We start from the raw sequence: 18,727 nt of genomic DNA on the forward strand, positions 1-18,727 counted from the left end.
GGTTGTAGGGTAGTTCTATTTTTCATTTTTTGAGGAAGCTCCATACTGTTTTCCACAGAGGCAGTTCTAATTGCATTCCCACCAACAGTGCAAGAGGATTTCTTTTTCCTCCACATCCTCACCAATACTTGATGTTTCTTGCGTTTCAATTTTCACCATTCTGACAGGTGTGAGGTGATATCTCCCATCCAAGTACTAACCAGGCCCGACCCTGCTTAGCTTCCAAGATCAGACGAGATCGGGCGTGTTCAGGGTGGTATGGCCGTAGATGTGAGGTGATATCTCATTGTAGTTTTGATTTGCATTTCCCTGATGATGAATGATGTTGAGCATCTTTTCATGCGTCCGATGCCCTTCTGTATGTCTTCTTTGGAGAAATGTCTGTTCATGTCTTCTGCCCATTTTTAAATTTAAATCATGTCTTCTGCCCATTTTTTTTGTTTGTTTTTTGAGGTGTTGAGTTGTATCAGTTCTTTATATATTTTGGATACTAACCATTTATGTCATTTGCAAATATCTTCTCTCATTTCATAGATTGCCTTTTAGTTTCATTGTTTCCTTCACTGTGCAGAAACTTTTTTCTTTTTCTTTTAATGTAGTCCCAACAGTTTATTTTTGCTTTTATTTCTTTTGCCTCTGGAGACATACCTAGAAAAATGCTGCTATGGCCAGTATCAGAGATATTACTACCTGTGCTCTCTTCAAGGATTTTTATGATTCCATGTCTCACATTTAGACCTTTTAATCCATTTTGAGTTTATTTTTGTGTATGGTGTAAGAAGTGGTCCAGTTTCATTACTTTGCATGTGGTTGTCTAGTTTTCACAACACAATTTGCTGAAAAGTCTTTTTCTCATTGGATATTCATTCCTCCTTTGTTGAAGATTAATTGAGCAAACTGTGGTTTTTAGATTTCTGTTCTATTCTACTGATCTATGTGTCTCTTTTTATGACAATATCATACTGTTTAAATTATTACTGCTTTGTAATATAACTTGAAATCTGGAATTTGTGATACCTCCAGTTCTGTTTTATTTGTTTTTGTTTTTTTCCCAAGGCTGCTTTAGCTAGTTGTGGTCATTTGTGGTTCCATACAAATTTTAGGATTGTTTGTTTTAGTTCTGTGAAAAGTGCTATTTCTGCTGCTTCATCATTAGTGTATAGGAAAGCAACAGATTTCTGCACATTTAGTATCCTGTGACTCTACTGAATTCATTTATCAATTCTACAGTTTCGTATATACAGTATCATGTCATTTGCAAATAGTGAAGAGTTTTACTTCCTCCTTAACAATGTGGATGCCTTTATGTTGTCTAATTGCTGTGGTTAGGACTTCCAGTATTATGTTAAATAACAAATGCTGATAATGGACATGCTTGTCTTGTTCCTGACCTTACAGGAAAAGTTCTCAGGTTTACACCATTGAGTATGATGTTGGATGTGGGTTTTTCATATAAGATCTTTATTATGTTGAGGTATGTTCCCTCTAGACCTACATTACAGTAAGTTTTTATCATGAATGGATATTATACTTTGTCCAGTGCTTTTCCTGCATCTATTGAAATTATATGGTTTTTATCCTTGCCTCTTATTGGTGTGACATATCACGTTGATTGTTTTGTGAATAGTGAATCATGCTTGTATCCCAGGAAAAATTCCGTTTGATTATGGTGCATGATTTTTTAATGTATTGTTGCATTTTTTTTAAAGATTTTATTTATATATTTGTCATAAAGAGAGAGAGAGAAAGCACACAAGCAAGCAGAGAGGCAGGCAGAGGCGGAGAGAGAGGCAGGCTCCCCGCTGAGCAAGGAGCCCAATGCGGGACTCGATCCCAGGACCCTGGGATCATGACCTGAGCCGAAGGCAGCGGCTTAACCAACTGAGCCACCCAGGCATCCCGTATTGTTGCATTTTGTTTGTTACTATTTTGTTGGGGATTTTTGCACTTATATTAATGAGAAATATTGGCCTGTAGTTCTCTTTTTTGTGGTGTTCTGATTTTTTTTTTTAAGATTTTATTTATTTGAGAGACAGAGAGAGAGGAAAAAGTAGGGGGCAGAGGCAGAGGGAGAAGCAGACTCCCCACTGAGCTGGCAGCCCAATGTGGGGCTCAATCCCAGGACCCTGAGATCATGACCTGAGCAGACGGCAGCTGCTTAACAGACTGAGCCTCCTGGGCACCACTTTTTGTGCTGTTCTTATCTGGCTTTGATAAGAGGGTGATACTGGCCTCAAAGAATACATGTAGAAATTTCCCTTCCTCTTCTATGTTTTGGAATAGTTTGAGAAGAATCGGCTCTAACTCTTCTTTGAATGTTTGGTAGAATTCACTTGTGAAGCCATCTGGTCCTGGACTCCTCTTTGCTGGGAGCTTTTTTATTACTGATTCAATTCTGCTGCTGGTAATTGGTCTCTTTTCTATTTCTTCCTGCTTTAGTTTTGGTTGGTTATATGTTTCTAGGAATTATCCATTTCTTCTAAGTTATCCAATTCATTGTCATATAGGTTTTCATAATACTCTTTTTGTTGTTGTTGTTTGAGGGAGAGAAAGAGAATGAGCAAGCAGAGGGCAGGGGAAAGGGAGAGAGAGAATCTTAAGCAGGTTCCAGGCCCAGCGTGAAGCCCAACTCCTGGCTCAACCATACAAATCTGAGATCATGACCTGAGCCGTAATCAAGAGTCAAATGCTTAACTAACTGAGCCACCCAGGCACCCCAAGTTTTCATAATATTCTTTTACATTTGTTTGTACTTCTGTTGTGTTGATTGTTATTTCTCCTTTTTCATTAGTGATTTTGTTTCTTTGGGTACTTTTTTTTTTTTTTTTTTAAGTCTGGCTAGAGGTTTATCAATTTTGTTTTAATCTTTTCAAAGAACTAAAACCACCTGGTTTCATTGATCTGTTCTACTGAGGTGGGTTTTTTGTTTGTTTTTTGTTGTTGTTGTTGTTTTTTTTTTTTTTTTTTTTTTTTAGTTTCTATGTCATTTGTTTCTGCTCTAGTCTTTATTATTTCCTTCCATTTGGTGAGTTTGTGTTTTATTTGTTCTTTTTCTAGCCCCTTTTGGTATAAAGTTAGGTTGTTTGAGATTTTTTTTTTTTTTTTTTTTTTTGCTTCTGGAGGTAGGCCTGTTTTGCTATAAACTTTCCTCTTACTCCCACTTTTGTTGCATCCCAAAGATTTTAGACTATTGTGTTTTCATTCTCATTTGTCTCCATGTTATTTTTTATTTCTTCTTTGATTTCTTGGTTGACCCATTCATTCTTTAGTCATATGTTATTTGTTATTATTATTATTTTTTTTTTAGTAGCATGTTATTTAACCTTCATGTATTTCTGCTCTTTCCAGATTTTTTTTTTCTTATGGTTTTAGTAGGAAACAAGTCACCAGTAGGTAGCATAGAGATGGGTCTTGTTTTTCTATCCATTCTGTCACCCTGTGTTTTGTTGGGTGTTCATTTATATTCAGAGTAATTATTGATAGATATGTATCTATTGCCATTTTGTTAGGGGTTTTGTGGTTGTTTCTACAGACTTTGTCTGATTTCTCTTCTCTTGTTCTCTCTCATGGCTTGTTGCTTTCCTTGGTGATATATTTGGATTCCTCTCTCTTTATTTCTTGTATATCTATTACTGGTTTTTGATTTGTGGTTACTGTTTTGTATACATCTTCTTCATACAGCAATCTATATTAAGTTGATACGCACTTAAGCTTAAGCCCATTCTTTGCGCCTCTCTCTGCCATGTTCTAGGTATATGGTATTATATTTTACATCCTTTTATGAATCCTTTGTCTAATTTTTTTTTTTTAATTTTTTATTTTTTATAAACATATATTTTTATCCCCAGGGGTACAGGTCTGTGAATCACCAGGTTTACACACTTCACAGCACTCACCAAATCACATACCCTCCCCAATGTCCATAATCCCACCCCCTTCTCCCAAACCCCCTCCCCCCGGCAACCCTCAGTTTGTTGTGAGATTAAGAGTCACTTATGGTTTGTCTCCCTCCCAATCCCATCTTGTTTCATTTATTCTTCTACCCACTTAAGCCTCCATGTTGCATCACCACTTCCTCATATCAGGGAGATCATATGATAGTTGTCTTTCTCTGCTTGCCTTTGTCTAATTTTTAAAGAAATATTTATTTTTACCACTTTTGTGGTTTTTTTTACTTTTCATACTCTCACTTATGGTCCTTCCTTTCCACTCAAAGAGCCCCCTTTAATATTTCTCACAGGGCTGGTTTAATGATCATGAACCCCTTTAGTTTCTTGGTCTAAGAAACTCTTTATCTCTCCTTCTATTCTGAATGCCAGCCTTGCTTGATAGAGTATTCTTGGCTGCAGATTTTTCCCTTTCAGCACTTTGAATACATCCTGCCTCTCTCTTCTGGCCTGCAAAGTTTCTGCTGAAAAATCCACTGACAGCTTTATGGGATTTCCCCTTGTATGTAACTGTCTGTCATCTTTTCTCTGTTTTTAACATTTTTTTAATAGCTATTTTTTGCCATTTTAATTACTATGTGCCTTGGTGTGGACCTCCTTGAGTTGAAATTTTGGGGGGATTTCTGTGCCTCCCAGACCTGGATCTCTCTTTCCCTCACCTGATTAGGGAAGTTTCAGATATTTCTTCAAATAAATTTTCTGCCTCCTTCTCTCTCTCTTCTTCTTCTGAGATCCTTACCATGTGAATGTTATTATAGTTCATGGAATCATTGAGGTCCCTAAGATTGTTCTCGATTTGCATAATTTTCTCTCGTCTCCTTTGCTCTGCTTGGTGAATTACCATTACTCTGTCTACGGGTCATTAATTTATTCCTCTGCTTCATCTAGCATGTTATTTATTCCATCAAATGTATTTTTAATTTCATTTATTGTGTTCTCGATCTGATTCTTTAGCTCTCTGTTAAGAGTTTCACTGATGTCCCCCGCTCTTTTTCTCCAGTAAATATCTTTATAATAATTAATTTAAATTCTCTATCAGGCATATTACTTTTACCCATTTCACACTCATCTCTTGCTATGGTTTGGTCCTCTTCTTTCATTTGAAAGATATCTCTCTGCTTCATTTTGACTGATTTTCTGTGTCTGTTTCTGTGTTAGATATGTCAGCTACTTCTCTTGCTCTTTTTTTTAAGATTTTATTTATTTATTTGACAGAGAGAGATCAGAGGCAGGCAGAGAGAGAGGAGGAAGCAGGCTCCCCGCTGAGCAAAGAGCCAGATGTGGAGCTCGATCCCAGGATGAGCCGAAGGCAGCGACTTAACCCACTGAGCCACCCAGGCGCCCCTACGTCTCTTGCTCTTAATAATAGTAGCCTTATAAAGAAGAGATCCTGTCTGACCCGCACTGCATGTCCTATTCCCCAGGGCCTGGCAAAGGGAATGTTTCCTAGGTGTGTTGGTATCCTCTGCTATTGAGTCTTGACCTCTTTTTCCTTTAGTCCAGTTGTCTGCAGAGGCTCTCTTTGCCTATCATGGGCAGTGTTTGGTCCCCAGCAGGAGTGGGGCACATTTTAACAAAGTGTGTGGTTGTCTGTTTGCATAATGAGATCTGCTCCCTCTGTAGCTGGAAAAGATGTCCCACACAATGCCTGGGTGGGGAGATGTATTGTTGGCCAGATTTGCACTGGTCTTCCTGGGGAGGGGCCCAGAGTGCTGAAACCACGGCAAGTGTGACTGAAAAGGGAGGATCCAGCAAAGTGCAGGGTGGTGTGTCTTGATTTTATTTAGTACTTGTGGAGTGAATGCATTTCATATGAGGCCCCTGACCGCCTGGCTTCAGGCTGTCTTTTCAGGTTCATTTTCCAGCACTTACCCTCAGACTCTACTTGCCAGTACTCTTAAACAAGTTAGGTAAACAAGTGTCAGAGCCAGGCTGGTTCCTGCAGGTGGCTGTTGTTTATGCTGGGGAGCAGGGGAGGTAAATGGCACCTGCCAGCTCCTTTGTTCCTGGAGGGGTTGCCCCAGGATTCTTGTCTCTTGGAGCCACAAGCCACGCTCTGAGATGAGCAAATCACTCCCTCTTGTCTTCCTTTGGTATTTTTCAAACTGCTGGTTCTAGCTGTATGTTTTAGCTGTTTGTGTGCTGTTTCTTTAATGCTGGGGCCTCGGCTTCCTAATGCCCTCCAGGCTCTCCCCCAAGCGAAGCCCCTGATTTCTAACATTCCAGGCTTTAAATCCCACTGACTTGAAGAACTCACAAATTCAGCTCCTCTCACTTTCAAAGGCAAATATTATGGGGATTCATCCTCCAGTTTGTGGGTTCTCCAGTGTGAAAGTCTGTTTTTCACCCTTTTCTGTGCCACCAGCTCCCTCTGTACTGCAGATGGACCCAGTCCACTTCACTCTGAGACCAGGTTTTGGCCCTTTCTACCTTCTTTGAGCTGGCCTCTTCACCGTTTAGTTGTGGAATTTGTTCTGCCAGTCTTCAGATGGGAGTGTTATCTACTTGTTTCCTTGGGAAGAGGCAGGCTTAGGGTCCTCCTACTCTGCAATCTTCTCAGCCAGCCCTCTACTTGACAAGTCTTTTAAACTCCACATCTCTCCATCCATCTCAATAAAATGAGAATCACAAACTCTAGAACATAGTCATAGAATAAAGGGGTATAAAAGCCTTAAGCTGACTTTGAACTTCTGGAAGGTACTATACTATGAAGTCCAAGAAGGTTTCATGATTGTCGTTCAAGCTAATATGCACCCTTCCTAAAGTAGCAAATCTATGTGTCTTAGCTAGAGAACATGTTTTATGGCCACACCAAGGTGACATCAGGGCCGTGTGTGAGCACTGCACACTGACATACCTGGGAGTGGGGCAAAAGGAGGGATTCTAGCAAGTACATTTCCTCTCTCCTAAGTGTGCCTGAGGAGTGTCTTTTTACCCAGAGTTCAACTCTCTGCTGGAACCTTCTCTCCTCTCCCAGTTACCTGGGTAGAAGTGACTCCATTCCAAACACACCCAATCACAACACTTGGACACACATTGTCATCTCCAAACCCTGACAAAGAGAGTCATCACTTCATGATTTGGAATCACCAGAGAGGTCCTGGTTATTACTAAACATTTCTAATGGTTTCTAATTGCCTATGGCTTTCCATGGGGCAAACAATCCCCTATGGGCTGCTGATGGAGCTTTTGCCTTCTCCAACCAAAGGACCAAGTTTGAGTTCAGTTCCAGAAGAGAGAAGTCCTTCCCATGTTCCCTGATTAGAAAATGAGCCCCAGCAGCGCAGCCTGTACTCCATATATCTTTGCTTGTCATCTCTGGAAAATAGTGGGATTTTATTTAGTACTTGTGGAGTGAATGCATTTCATATGAGGCCCCTGACCGCCTGGCTTCAGGCTGTCTTTTCAGGTTCATTTTCCAGCACTTACCCTCAGACTCTACTTGCCAGTACTCTAGACTTCTTACTATTTTCCAAATTGCTCTTTCTGACCTCCCTAAACATTAGAAACAGAATGGCCTGGCAGAAAGACTATGAGCTTTAGACTCTTTCAAACAGGTCCTTCCTATATGCTACCTGGGCAGGTTAGTGCACCTCTCGAAGCTTCAGTTCTTTGTAAAGACAGGGGGAAATATGACCTACTCGACAGGACTTCTGAGGTGATTAAATAGGTGTTTACCTAAAAGCCCCTAGCAGTGTCTCCATCTTGGTAGGAGGCCACTATATCCTGAAGTCTCTCAGGATCTCTGTCCTCACTTCACTGGACAGCACATTGCTTCAGACCCAGCTCATATGCCACCGCCAGGGGGAAGCCTTCCCTGCCAAGGCAGAGGGCAACGGCTTGCCCTTCCCCATGTACTCCCAGCACTGACCACACCAATATTCCAATGATCTATTTGCACATCTGTCTCACCCACTAATCTGTCAACTCTGCAAATTCCCTGAAGGTGAGGACTACGTCTTAATCACCTTTGTCGGGCCAGCACCCAGCTCCGAGCCTGGCGCAGAGCTGATACCCAACAATTGTTTGGGTAAATTAAAGAACACATAAATGCTCCATGGCCACCCCAGTCTGAGTCAGGAAAGAGATAAGAGTGATCCTGCCACTGCTGGGGTTAAGTGAACCATACCCGTCACAATGGCAGTGACTTCTCCGGACAAGGCAGGGCACCTCACTCTCGGAAGAATAGGCACAAACATGAAATCGAGCATCAGCCATCCTCTTGTTGAAAGAAATCACAAACCTTCCTAACCTAACAGCTCTCAATTCCTCTTCAGGAGGCTGTTTATTTACTTATTTTTGGTGTTTGGCTGAGAGGCATTTTGTAGGTGCCCCTGTGCTACTTTGGACCTGCTCCTCCCCAAACAATTGTCTGGAAGCCCTGACCATGCTAAGCTCTCAGTGCACCGTGAGCACACGCTGGCTGAGACAGGTCCGCAGAAACACGCAGTCCCTTGGAAGGCTGGGAGCCATTAGGAATTCGGAGGGGGTTTCTAGCTTATCACTGAAGTGGCAAAAGAATAAGAAACTACTCCAATTCACTAAGTGCCATTTATGTCTTTCCTCACATGATAATCCCTGCTAGTTTTAATCAATCAATTGCTTTTTTTATCTTAGTCATTTGGAATATTTCATAGATGAATATGTATGTGTGACATGAAAACTCAGGTTTTATAAAGATATAGGATCATAAAAAAAAAAAAAAATCCCACCATCTAGATGGTGCTCTTACAATCTTCTCCATCAGCCCGGGTTGATGTCTCATTTTTCATCAACTCTAATTGTACCAATAAAAAATGGCATTTGATTCTCTAATTCTTATACCACTTAGTTGAAGTGAGAAAAAGGTGTTTCTTAAGATCCCAGTTTTCATCCCTTACCATCCTATGCAAGTAGGCACACGGAGCATAGGAGAGAGCTGAGGCTGGAGAAGAGACCACTTAACACCCACAGGCTGGTGGGCTTAAGTGAAGCTAGAGGAAGAGCCCTCGGCTCAGACAGGACAGGGTCCTGCTGGCCCTGCAGGCAGGACACGCCTCCATTCTTTTTGGCTAATACACACAAAGCATGTTTTGTACTAGCCCTGTGCAAGTCACCTAACATGCATCATCTCATTTAATACCCACAATCTCACCATCACATACGAAGAATTTAGTCAATTGTAAAAGACAGCCATCTTGTCTCCTCCTTATGCTAAAGGCCATATCTGTTCATTTGTTCATTAGTTCATTAATCCCCTTTATAGTTCATAGCTCACAGTTCATTAATCCCCACTAATACCAGCCATATTCTCAGAATTGTGCATAAAAAATTCAACATTTCAGGGGAGCCTGGGTGGCTCAGTGGGTTAAGGCCTCTGCCTTCAGCTTGGGTCATGATCCCAGGGTCCTGGGATCAAGCCCCACATCGGGCTTTCTGCTTGGCGGGAAGCCTGCTTCCTCCTCTCTCTCTGCCTACCTCCCTGCCTACTCGTAACCTCTGTCAAATAAATAAATAAAATCTTTTTTAAAAAATTCAACATTTTAGACAGCCCAATGCCTGTCTCAATTCCTGTGTTGCAGAGAGAGAGTGTGAACACTTCCAGAGGAAAGCCAGAAAAGCAGGGACACCCTCCAGGCTGGCCTCAACAGTTTTCCCTCAGCCTATCCTCTTTTCCCCCCTTTTTATTTACACAACACACCCCAGCTTTCAGCTACTCATCATGATTTGGCAAAGGCCTATCTGGTTGATGTCATCTCGTCAACTAGATAAGAACCAGCAGGCTGTCCAGAGAGGCTAACTGGCCCATTCCCCAGCCTTTTTTATTTTTATTTTTTTTAAACCCCTCAGTATATTCTAGACTAGATGGTTACACTGTGTGAATTGAAAGTAGTCTGGGGCCAAAGAAGTTAGGAGGTTTGCCCAAAGTCACACAGAGCCAGGACCAAAAGCCATGCAGGCTCCTGGTCAAGGCTGTTTCTGCTACTCCATCCTGAGTGAGCCAAACATAATGTTGGTGTCTAAGATGACCATCACACTTCACTCTACAAAGGAATTAACCTTTGAAAGAGAATCTGAAAACCAACACATGTGAGAATGAAATAAATTGCATATGTTCCTCACAGTGGAAGATGGGAGGACACGTGTCCCTTGTGTTGTGGACACATCGTCAATCCCTACCATCTGCTGAGAGGCAGCACAGCAAGTGGAAAGCACAGGCGTTGCAGTGTGAGGCACAAGGCTTCAATCATGCAGGGAGCTTGACCTCTTCTACCTCACTTCCTCAGTGTTAAGCAGGTTCAGCTACTACTGCTATGCAGATGAAAGGGGCAAATGCATGTGGAGCTCTGTATACAATATGGTTTCTCGACAAATGTTGGTTCCTCTACCCAGGACCCAGAGGTCCTGGGAAGCAGTTCTTCAATGCCAACTGCCTTTACTTAGGAAAAAAATAAAAATAAAAAACTAGGTCTTAGGGGAACAGCTAAGAATTATAAGATGTGGTCATAGTTGAGATGCTATCTATGGTAAGAATGCCTGTCCTGGCGATGTGGCTCTGTGTGCACGGGGGTGGGAGGCATGGTGCTGGGATATCCTGCTGACAGTATGACGCCAAGCACAGGAAACACCACCTTTAGAGTGTCTCATTTTCAAACCATAAAAGACTAAAATTACATATGTGTATGCAGTATGGTGTTTCTTAAAAAGAAGAAGCGGTAGGAAGAGAGAAAGAATCTAACCCGATATCTGCCTCACAGCTGGTCTGTGGAATGTCTCCAGCAGTTAGGGAGTAAGCTGAATATCCATGCATGGTAAAGAGTGTGCCCAGAGAGGCAGCGGGAAACACAACTGTGGGGTGGCCGTGACCTGAGACGGGTATCTTCCAGCTGCCTCTTGAGACACCACAGTGGCTGTTCCCTTGGGTTGAGTCCACGTTCTACCACAAACAGGTAGAATGATTTGGGAACCGAACGGTTTACTTCCCCTGGGTGACACTCCTCTTTCTCATTCATGAAATCAGACCGGAGGTAACACAGAGATGAAGTCATCTGCACAATGTCTCAGATGAGCATGGTTGTGAACAACTGGAAGCCCTGGATATGTCAGGAAAGGCAAACAGATTTCAACGTGAACGTGAAATCTCACCTAGAGCCGGGCCGAAAAGCACTGGGAGGCAGCACCTGGTCTTAGTGGGCAATAGTGCTTCACTGCATTAGTGAGATCCTTTCAGAGCTGCAGGAGAATCATACTCCACAGTCCATAAAAAATTAGCATTCGAAAGATCAGACTGATTTATAGTGGCAGGTTCGCCTTTCTAATGATGTTTTGCTTAGGCCAATATCAGAATTATGATTTGTGTTTCTAAAACCACACACCAGCTAGGGAGAAGTATTGGGAAACTGTAAAATCGTGTTAGGGAAACAAAGCTGAGATTTTAAATGTGCAAAGTGGATTATCAACTTATTGATAATAAATAATTTGTTGATAATATTTATATACTATATATAAATATATAATAAATAATTTATTGATAATGAATAATTTATTGATAAAGGTCAGTTTCCTTGAGGGCAGGAACCATATTTTAATTACCATAGAATTCTCTTCATATCATTGTCCAGAGAAGTTCCCTGTACTTAGTAGATGCTCGATTAAACTTCACTGCATTAAATAATGGAGAGTTTGGGGAGTAATTTCCTCCTAAGAAGTCAGATTATCAAGCATAGAATTCTGCCCTTTTTTAGAAGCAGAGGTGAAGTGGGGAATAAGGGAATGGAAATATGTCTATCACTTCTTACATGCTAAGATAAAGAATTATCTTACTTCATCCTCACTCTAATCCTTTGGGTTTGGTGTTAACAGTCATTCTCAGTCTCTGGGTTAAGGCTCAGAGAGGTTAAGTTATTTGTCCAGTGAACCACAATTGATCAGTGGTGAGGAGAGGATTCAGACTCATGTCACTTTTGACTCCAAGGCTAAGCAGGGGACTTCTTCCCTAATCTTGTGAAGAAAGAATACCAATGATTTTGACCCTAACTGAACATGATGCTTTGTGAACCCACTGAGATTCACTTCAAGCACCCTGGAGTGTCTGATTATGGCTACTAATAATACCTCCTAGACAGTGCTTCACAAATTAACAAATGATTAACAAAGACAGCTTGCAGCTTCCCAAACTGCAAAGAGCAGTAATAGCAGCATGGGGTGGAGGGAATAGCACCGGAATGAGAGCTTTGTCTTACCACGGCTCTGGCAGGGATTATTTAGCCCTGGGCTAGTCACTTTCCCTCTCTGGGCTTTACCTTCTTCCTCTGTAAAATCACTGATAGGGACCAAAAAATCTTTCCAGAGCTGTCAGGCTATAGGGAAAGCTAATCCATAGTCAAAGACAACCAGCCAGAGGCTGGCAAAGGGGCTGCAAGCAAAAGCCTACGGAACAGTATTTTCAAAGACCAGAGATCCAGTTCCACCAGCCTAGGGGCAGAAAGCCTCAGACCCATAACCACAAGTCCCTTCAGTCCTAAATCAAAGAGGGGTCAGAGCGCCATCCTCTTTATGTGAAGCAGGCCAGGCCACAGGCTACACCTCTTTGTGTCCACCCGCTATGGGCTTCACACTCACCGGCCGCCCCATTCCCCATCCACCATGCACCATCACTCCTCCCCAGGACCAGAGTCCTAAACCTATCTGTGGCTGAGTCTACATCAGGTGCTTGATGCCTTCCCCAGCGTGATGGTAGTACACAGGGCTTGACTCACACTTGATTTTTTTTTTTTTTTTTTTTTTTTTGCCATCCCAAGACTTCTCGCTATCAGTTTACAGAAGCATCAGCTGTGGGGCACCTAGGTGGCTCAGTTGGTTAAGTGACTGCCTTCGGCTCAGGTCATGATCCTGGAGTCCTAGGATCAAGTCCGCTCCGCTCTCATGCTCTCTCACTCTCTCTCAAATAAATAAATAAATAATCCTAAAAAAAAAAAAAAAGGCAGCAGCAGCAGCTGCTGGGGCACCCTGAGAAACAGTGAACAGAAGGGGAATCTGCAAACCCACTGCTTTAACTAAGGGACTCCCTGTCACTGGGGCTGCTGACAGCTGGTACCAGAGGCTATATGCTTACACCCCTTACAAAGTTCCTGCCAGAATTTGGCATTTCTGGAGGATTTTTCTATCAGCCACGCAGATGCCTATAAAACACCTCCACTCAAACACACAACTCCAGGGAAGACTCAGTAGCCTGCAGTCCCTAGGGCTAAGTGCATTTAAAAGAGGGGGAAGACACCTCTTCCGCCGCCATTTTAAATCCAGCTCCATACAACGCGACCCGGACTGCGCGCCAGCACCCCCCGGCCGACAGCTCCGCCGCCGTGGAGGACATGAACGAGTTCAGCAACATAGAGGAGTTCGCAGAGGGATCCAAGATCAACGTGAGCAAGAACCAGCAGGATGACGGTAAAATGTTTATTGGAGGCTTGAGCTGGGATACGAGCAAGAAAGATCTGACCGAGTATCTGTCCCGGTTTGGGGAAGTGGTGGACTGCACGATTAAGACGGACCCGGTGACCGGAAGATCGAGAGGATTCGGATTCGTGCTTTTCAAAGACGCGGCTAGCGTCGACACGGTGTTGGAACTGAAGGAACACAAACTGGATGGCAAATTGATAGACCCCAAAAGGGCCAAAGCTTTAAAAGGGAAAGAACCGCCCAAAAAGGTGTTTGTGGGTGGATTGAGCCCAGATACTTCGGAAGAACAAATTAAAGAATATTTTGGAGCCTTTGGAGAGATTGAAAATATTGAACTTCCCATGGATACAAAAACAAATGAAAGAAGAGGATTTTGTTTTATCACATATACAGATGAAGAGCCAGTAAAGAAATTATTAGAAAGCAGATATCATCAAATCGGTTCTGGGAAGTGTGAAATCAAAGTTGCACAACCCAAAGAGGTATACAGGCAGCAACAGCAGCAACAAAAAGGAGGAAGAGGTGCTGCAGCTGGTGGACGAGGTGGCACTAGGGGTCGTGGATGAGGTCAGGGCCAAAACTGGAACCAAGGATTTAATAACTATTATGATCAAGGATATGGAAATTACAATAGTGCCTATGGTGGTGATCAAAACTATAGTGGCTATGGCGGCTATGATTATACTGGGTATAACTATGGGAACTATGGATATGGACAGGGATATGCAGACTACAGTGGCCAACAGAGCACTTACGGCAAGGCATCTCGAGGGGGTGGCAATCACCAAAACAATTACCAGCCATACTAAAGGAGGACATTGGAGAAAACAGGAGGAAATTGCTAAAGTTAACCCATCTTGCAGGATGACATTGAAGATTGGTCTTCTGTTGATCTAAGATGATTATTTTGTAAAAGACTTTCTAGTGTACAAGACACAATTGTGTCCAACTGTATATAGCCGCCAATTAGTTTTCTTTGTTTTTACTTTGTCTTTTGCTATCTGTGTTATGACTCAATGTGGATTTGTGTTTATAAAAATTTTATTTGTATGATTTCATGATAAACCTCAAGTAAATGCTTCCTTATGTGAAAAAAAAAAAAAAAAGAGGGGGAAGACAAAGCTCTCTCCCTAACCCAGAGGGACACAGAGTTGCAGACCACACATGACAACTGATCACTGGAGGAATCAAAGGAATTCAGCAACCCAGTAGTTACAGTCCGCACATCCTGACGTCATAGGAAGAGGGGCCCAGGGCCATCTTTGCTCCACCACTTTCTTTCCAAGTCTCCCTGTCTTGTCTCCTGAGAGGATAAAGGAATTCCCACCATGCTTTAAGAATCAGCTAGTATTGTCTCTGTGCTGTCCTCACTCCTTATTTTTTAAAATGGGTGTAACAGTCCTGCCTCACCAACTCTCAGCATGGTTGTGAGGAAACGTAGGACATCATTCATGAAAGGGCTTTATAAACTGTATTTCAGTAAAGGATCAGTGTTACCAAAAGGTTCTGAGGGAGGATTAGGGTAAATTTTGCCCCTCATGGATAAACATACTCAAGACACCACACTTGCTAAAAATGGAGAACAGCCACCCCCCCCCCCAAATATCCCGGTGTATAGAGGACTACAGGCAGCTTGTAGGGAGGTGCATGACTAGTAAAGAGTCCCATTCTCAGGCTCTCCAGCACCTGTCACCATCACAGTTCAGCGTCCTACCTCATACCAAGCAGCCGCCCCGTTCTCCATGGCCAGGTGCCAGGATGGCCGGTCTGCTACTGTTTTCTCAGAAAAAAAGTGGCAGAGTTAGTGCATGAGGACCTGAAGACCAGAATGTAACTCTCAATCCTGACACCTATGGATTGTATGAGCTTGAGCAAGTCACCTGACCTGTCTCAAAGTCAACTTCCTCACACATCAAGGAGGGATAATTATATCCCACCCTGAGCCCCTACCAACTGCACAAGTGTGTTTGAGCTCAGAAAAATGCCCTTTGCAATTCTGTTCATTGCTGTCATTTGTGAATCATTAGTTTGTTAAGCACTGTCTCTACGAGCTATTATTAGCCATAAATAGATGCTCTGAAGGGCTTAGAGTGAATTTCAGCATGTTTGATTAGGGTCAAAATATGGGAAATGGTGCCAATAGATCCATTACTCATGGCCCTGTTTCCCAGGAAATAGGAACATGGCTTATGCTTCTTTCAGATAACTCCTGGGATGGGGATTATGCAGTTAATACACCAACTCACATTCCAGAAGCCATTCAAGGTCTTTAAAGCCCGAGGTTACACAGGTAACAGATGGCAGGGCCTGGGCTCAAGCCCACTCCTTTGGCATCCTGCTCTCACTCTCCTTCTACCAACCCTGTGGGTGAGTGGAAAGTGGAGGGAATGTTGACATGGAACATGTGGGCTCCTCTCAGCAAGCACGTGTCGAAGCTGCCACTCCTTCTTGTGAGACACAGATGAAAGAGTGGCTCAGTCAGAGCCAATTTCAATTGCTGTTGAAACCAATTCAAACATTTCTCAAAGTATGCAGAAATGGGAGCTACTTCCTGATTTATTTTCTTTTAAAAATCTTAGAAATTAAAAAAATTTTTCAGGGGCACCTGGATGGCTCAGTGGGTTAAAGCCTCTGCCTTCGGCTCAGGCCATGATCTCAGGGTCCTGGGGTCGAGCCCCATATCGGGCTCTCTGCTCAGTGGGGAGCCTGCTTTCCCCCCTCTCTCTCTCTGCCTGCCTCTCTGCCTACTTGTGATCTCTGTCTGTCAAATAAATAAACAAAATCTTTAAAAAAAAAAAAAGACTATTTCTGGCAGGAGTCCTAAGGGATTAATTAAGAGACACTAACAAGGAAAGAACTCCCCATCCAGGGAATAACCTAAAACCTAAAACCTGTAAGTTCAAGCTCCAAGTCAGAATTTCCACTTATGGCTGAGAAGAGAACGTGTCCCATCTTCTGACAGACTGTCCCTCCTTCCCCCATGCCAGGGGACCTCCCAGCCCCTTACCTGACTCTCTCCTCTTCAACTCTCTTCAGGGCAGCATCCCGCTGCAGCACCTTCATGATGGCTTCTTGCTCCTCCTCTGTCAGGAAGCTCAAGTCAATCATTTTGAAAATCATACACAAAATGAAGAGCAATGAATCTGGCTTACAGTTCGCAAAGCAAAATGACTATGCCTGTTGCTCAATGATTAGAAGATGCAAAAAAAAATTAAATGAAGTAATGTCTTGTTCAGTTCTGCAGCAAAAGTCTTATGTTGGCTCCGCCAAATTTTAGGTGCCTGATTGCAAAGTCCTCCGCACCCTTTCCAGTGAGGAAGCAGTGGTCTGTGGGACGACGTGGAGAGGAGGCTCTCACAAGGACTTTGCATTCCTTACCAGCCAGGTCACTTGTTCCCACAGTGGCATTCCTACTCACACTCCCACTCTGGACCAGTCTTAGACTCAGTTTATTATCAGACTCAGTTCATTCTTCTTGCATCCGGGTCATCAACTCGAGGAGAGCAGTAACATCTGAGCATCTCGTGATACCTGGGGAATCAGGAGACAGTGAATGTGAGACAGTGCGAGGCAGTTCTGTAAGCATTGCTCATTTTTACAAGATTTAAAACGTGCCTGGGGAAAGAAGATGACCAGTGAGATGGTCTCCGAGATCAAGGAAACCAGTTTGGTCAGCTTCTTGAGAAAACAGGTCATGAAACACACTTCTACTCAATTCTAGAATGCCAAGATGGAGAGCGCACAAAATGCCTATTGATGTTTGACAACTCACTGGGGAAAGCAATGGCTGCAAAAAAGAGCTAGTTCTCGCTCTCCAAAATCATGAGATATTAGGCTAAAAAGTCACACTCAAGGTCAGTATGACCAGGAAGATGTGATTCCAGCTGTCAAGTGGATCATGGGTAAGAAACTAGAAATAAAAATTCACAAGCACTCACATCTCCGTGAGTAGGAATGTTGCATGGGAACATATCTGGGCTCTGTAATGACAGGTCATGAGCTGGTATCACCTAAAGGTAATGTGCACAAAGGGCGGACTGTTATTCTTCACCTGGTCCCACCTCTCACCCTTGCTGGATCTAGAGCAACTCCCCAAGATTGCTCCCTTCATTTCTGAGGACGAAGAACACTTACTGGTACGGGTAAACAAACTGGGGGAAAGAGAGGCAACCTCCCCCAACCAAAGTGAGAATTTTAAGTAGGACTTTGGGCAAGAATCCTATTTCCTTTCAGGCCACTCAAACCTATATGCAATGAGAAGGTGACATGCAGAATTTCACAGCTATTTGGGGCTTCAGAGGTCCCCTACTCCAGGATGGGGGCGCTTTAACAAACACAGTGCTTCACAGACAGCAGACACTAAGAATCAAGTATTCAGTAAGTTTTAGGCAGTCTCATTTAAGAATAAAACAGTACGTGTACCACTGAGTCCTTTTTATGAAGGACTTTGGCAAAATAGAACCCCTGGGAAATATCCCCTCGGTCACATTAGCAAGTGACCCCCCCACTCTGAGGCTCAGTTTTCTCATTCCCACTTGCCTGCCAGTAGGATGTCCCTCACAGATTGTAAAGATGAGGTGAAATAATGAAAATCAAACAGCACATATCTTGCATCCTCTACTAAAAATAACAACTAAAAATATATTCTAGCTTCCTTTCTGAGTTCACACGTTTGATCTATCCCCCCAAATAAGAGTGTACTTGGTCATGGCATTCCCTTTTCTCTTTTGTGTTATATTTCTCTTCAATCACCCCCATGAAGTATAGACTTCAAAAACAGGTACTCTGATGACCTTTGTTTTGTATTCCTGAGGCTCTCTGCATGTAGCTCACACTGACTACTCAAATATTAAGAATGTACTAAAATGTACATACATTTATATAAGTCAGTGCCTGTTTGTTCATCTTGAAAAATACTCACCCTTCAAAGATGAAAGTTACCATCTCCAGGAAGCCTTCCTTAACTACCTCAGCTAGAATTAAAAGTAGATTCACTTATTCCTCCTAACTCCCTCTCTGAAATAGCCATGCAACCATGATGCCACGAGAGTAAGCAGATTATTCATCCCTACCTTCCTGTTGTTGAGCTTGATTTGTGACTTTGGTCAATGGAATGCTACAAATGTGATACAAGCATAGGTTTGTGTGGGTTGGCTTGGCTGCTTATACTCCTGCCACCGGCTCCAAGAAGAGCCTGCCCCACGTAGCTCCTGCCTTTCTAGTCTGAGTCCCAGCAAAAGAGATGTAAGGTCAGACCAGAACCTGAGCCATGCAGAGTATATAAGGCCACCCCAGTGGACCTGGAGATTATGGGAAGAAATAAATATTTGTTGTTGGAAGCC

General features: G+C 42.9%; 1 protein-coding gene and 1 pseudogene across 9 annotated transcripts in view; one reads left to right on the plus strand and one right to left on the minus strand.

The window, feature by feature from the left end:
* SYTL2 (synaptotagmin like 2) overlaps nt 1-18,727 on the minus strand; it is a 120,227-nt gene that overhangs the window by 53,395 nt on the left and 48,105 nt on the right. For all 9 annotated transcript variants that reach the window (XM_045071306.1, XM_045071305.1, XM_045071304.1 and 6 more), the window contains exon 2: nt 16,393-16,916. In XM_045071306.1, coding sequence (XP_044927241.1) covers nt 16,393-16,505 — 113 coding nt within the window. In that variant the 5' untranslated portion in view covers nt 16,506-16,916. The remainder of the gene's footprint in view (nt 1-16,392; nt 16,917-18,727) is intronic.
* On the plus strand, nt 13,283-14,268 carry LOC106006937 (annotated as a pseudogene).

This window comes from Mustela putorius, unplaced genomic scaffold (assembly GCF_011764305.1).
Source record: "Mustela putorius furo isolate JIRA1106 unplaced genomic scaffold, ASM1176430v1.1 tig00003987_pilon_pilon_pilon, whole genome shotgun sequence".
Lineage (NCBI taxonomy): Eukaryota > Metazoa > Chordata > Mammalia > Carnivora > Mustelidae > Mustela > Mustela putorius.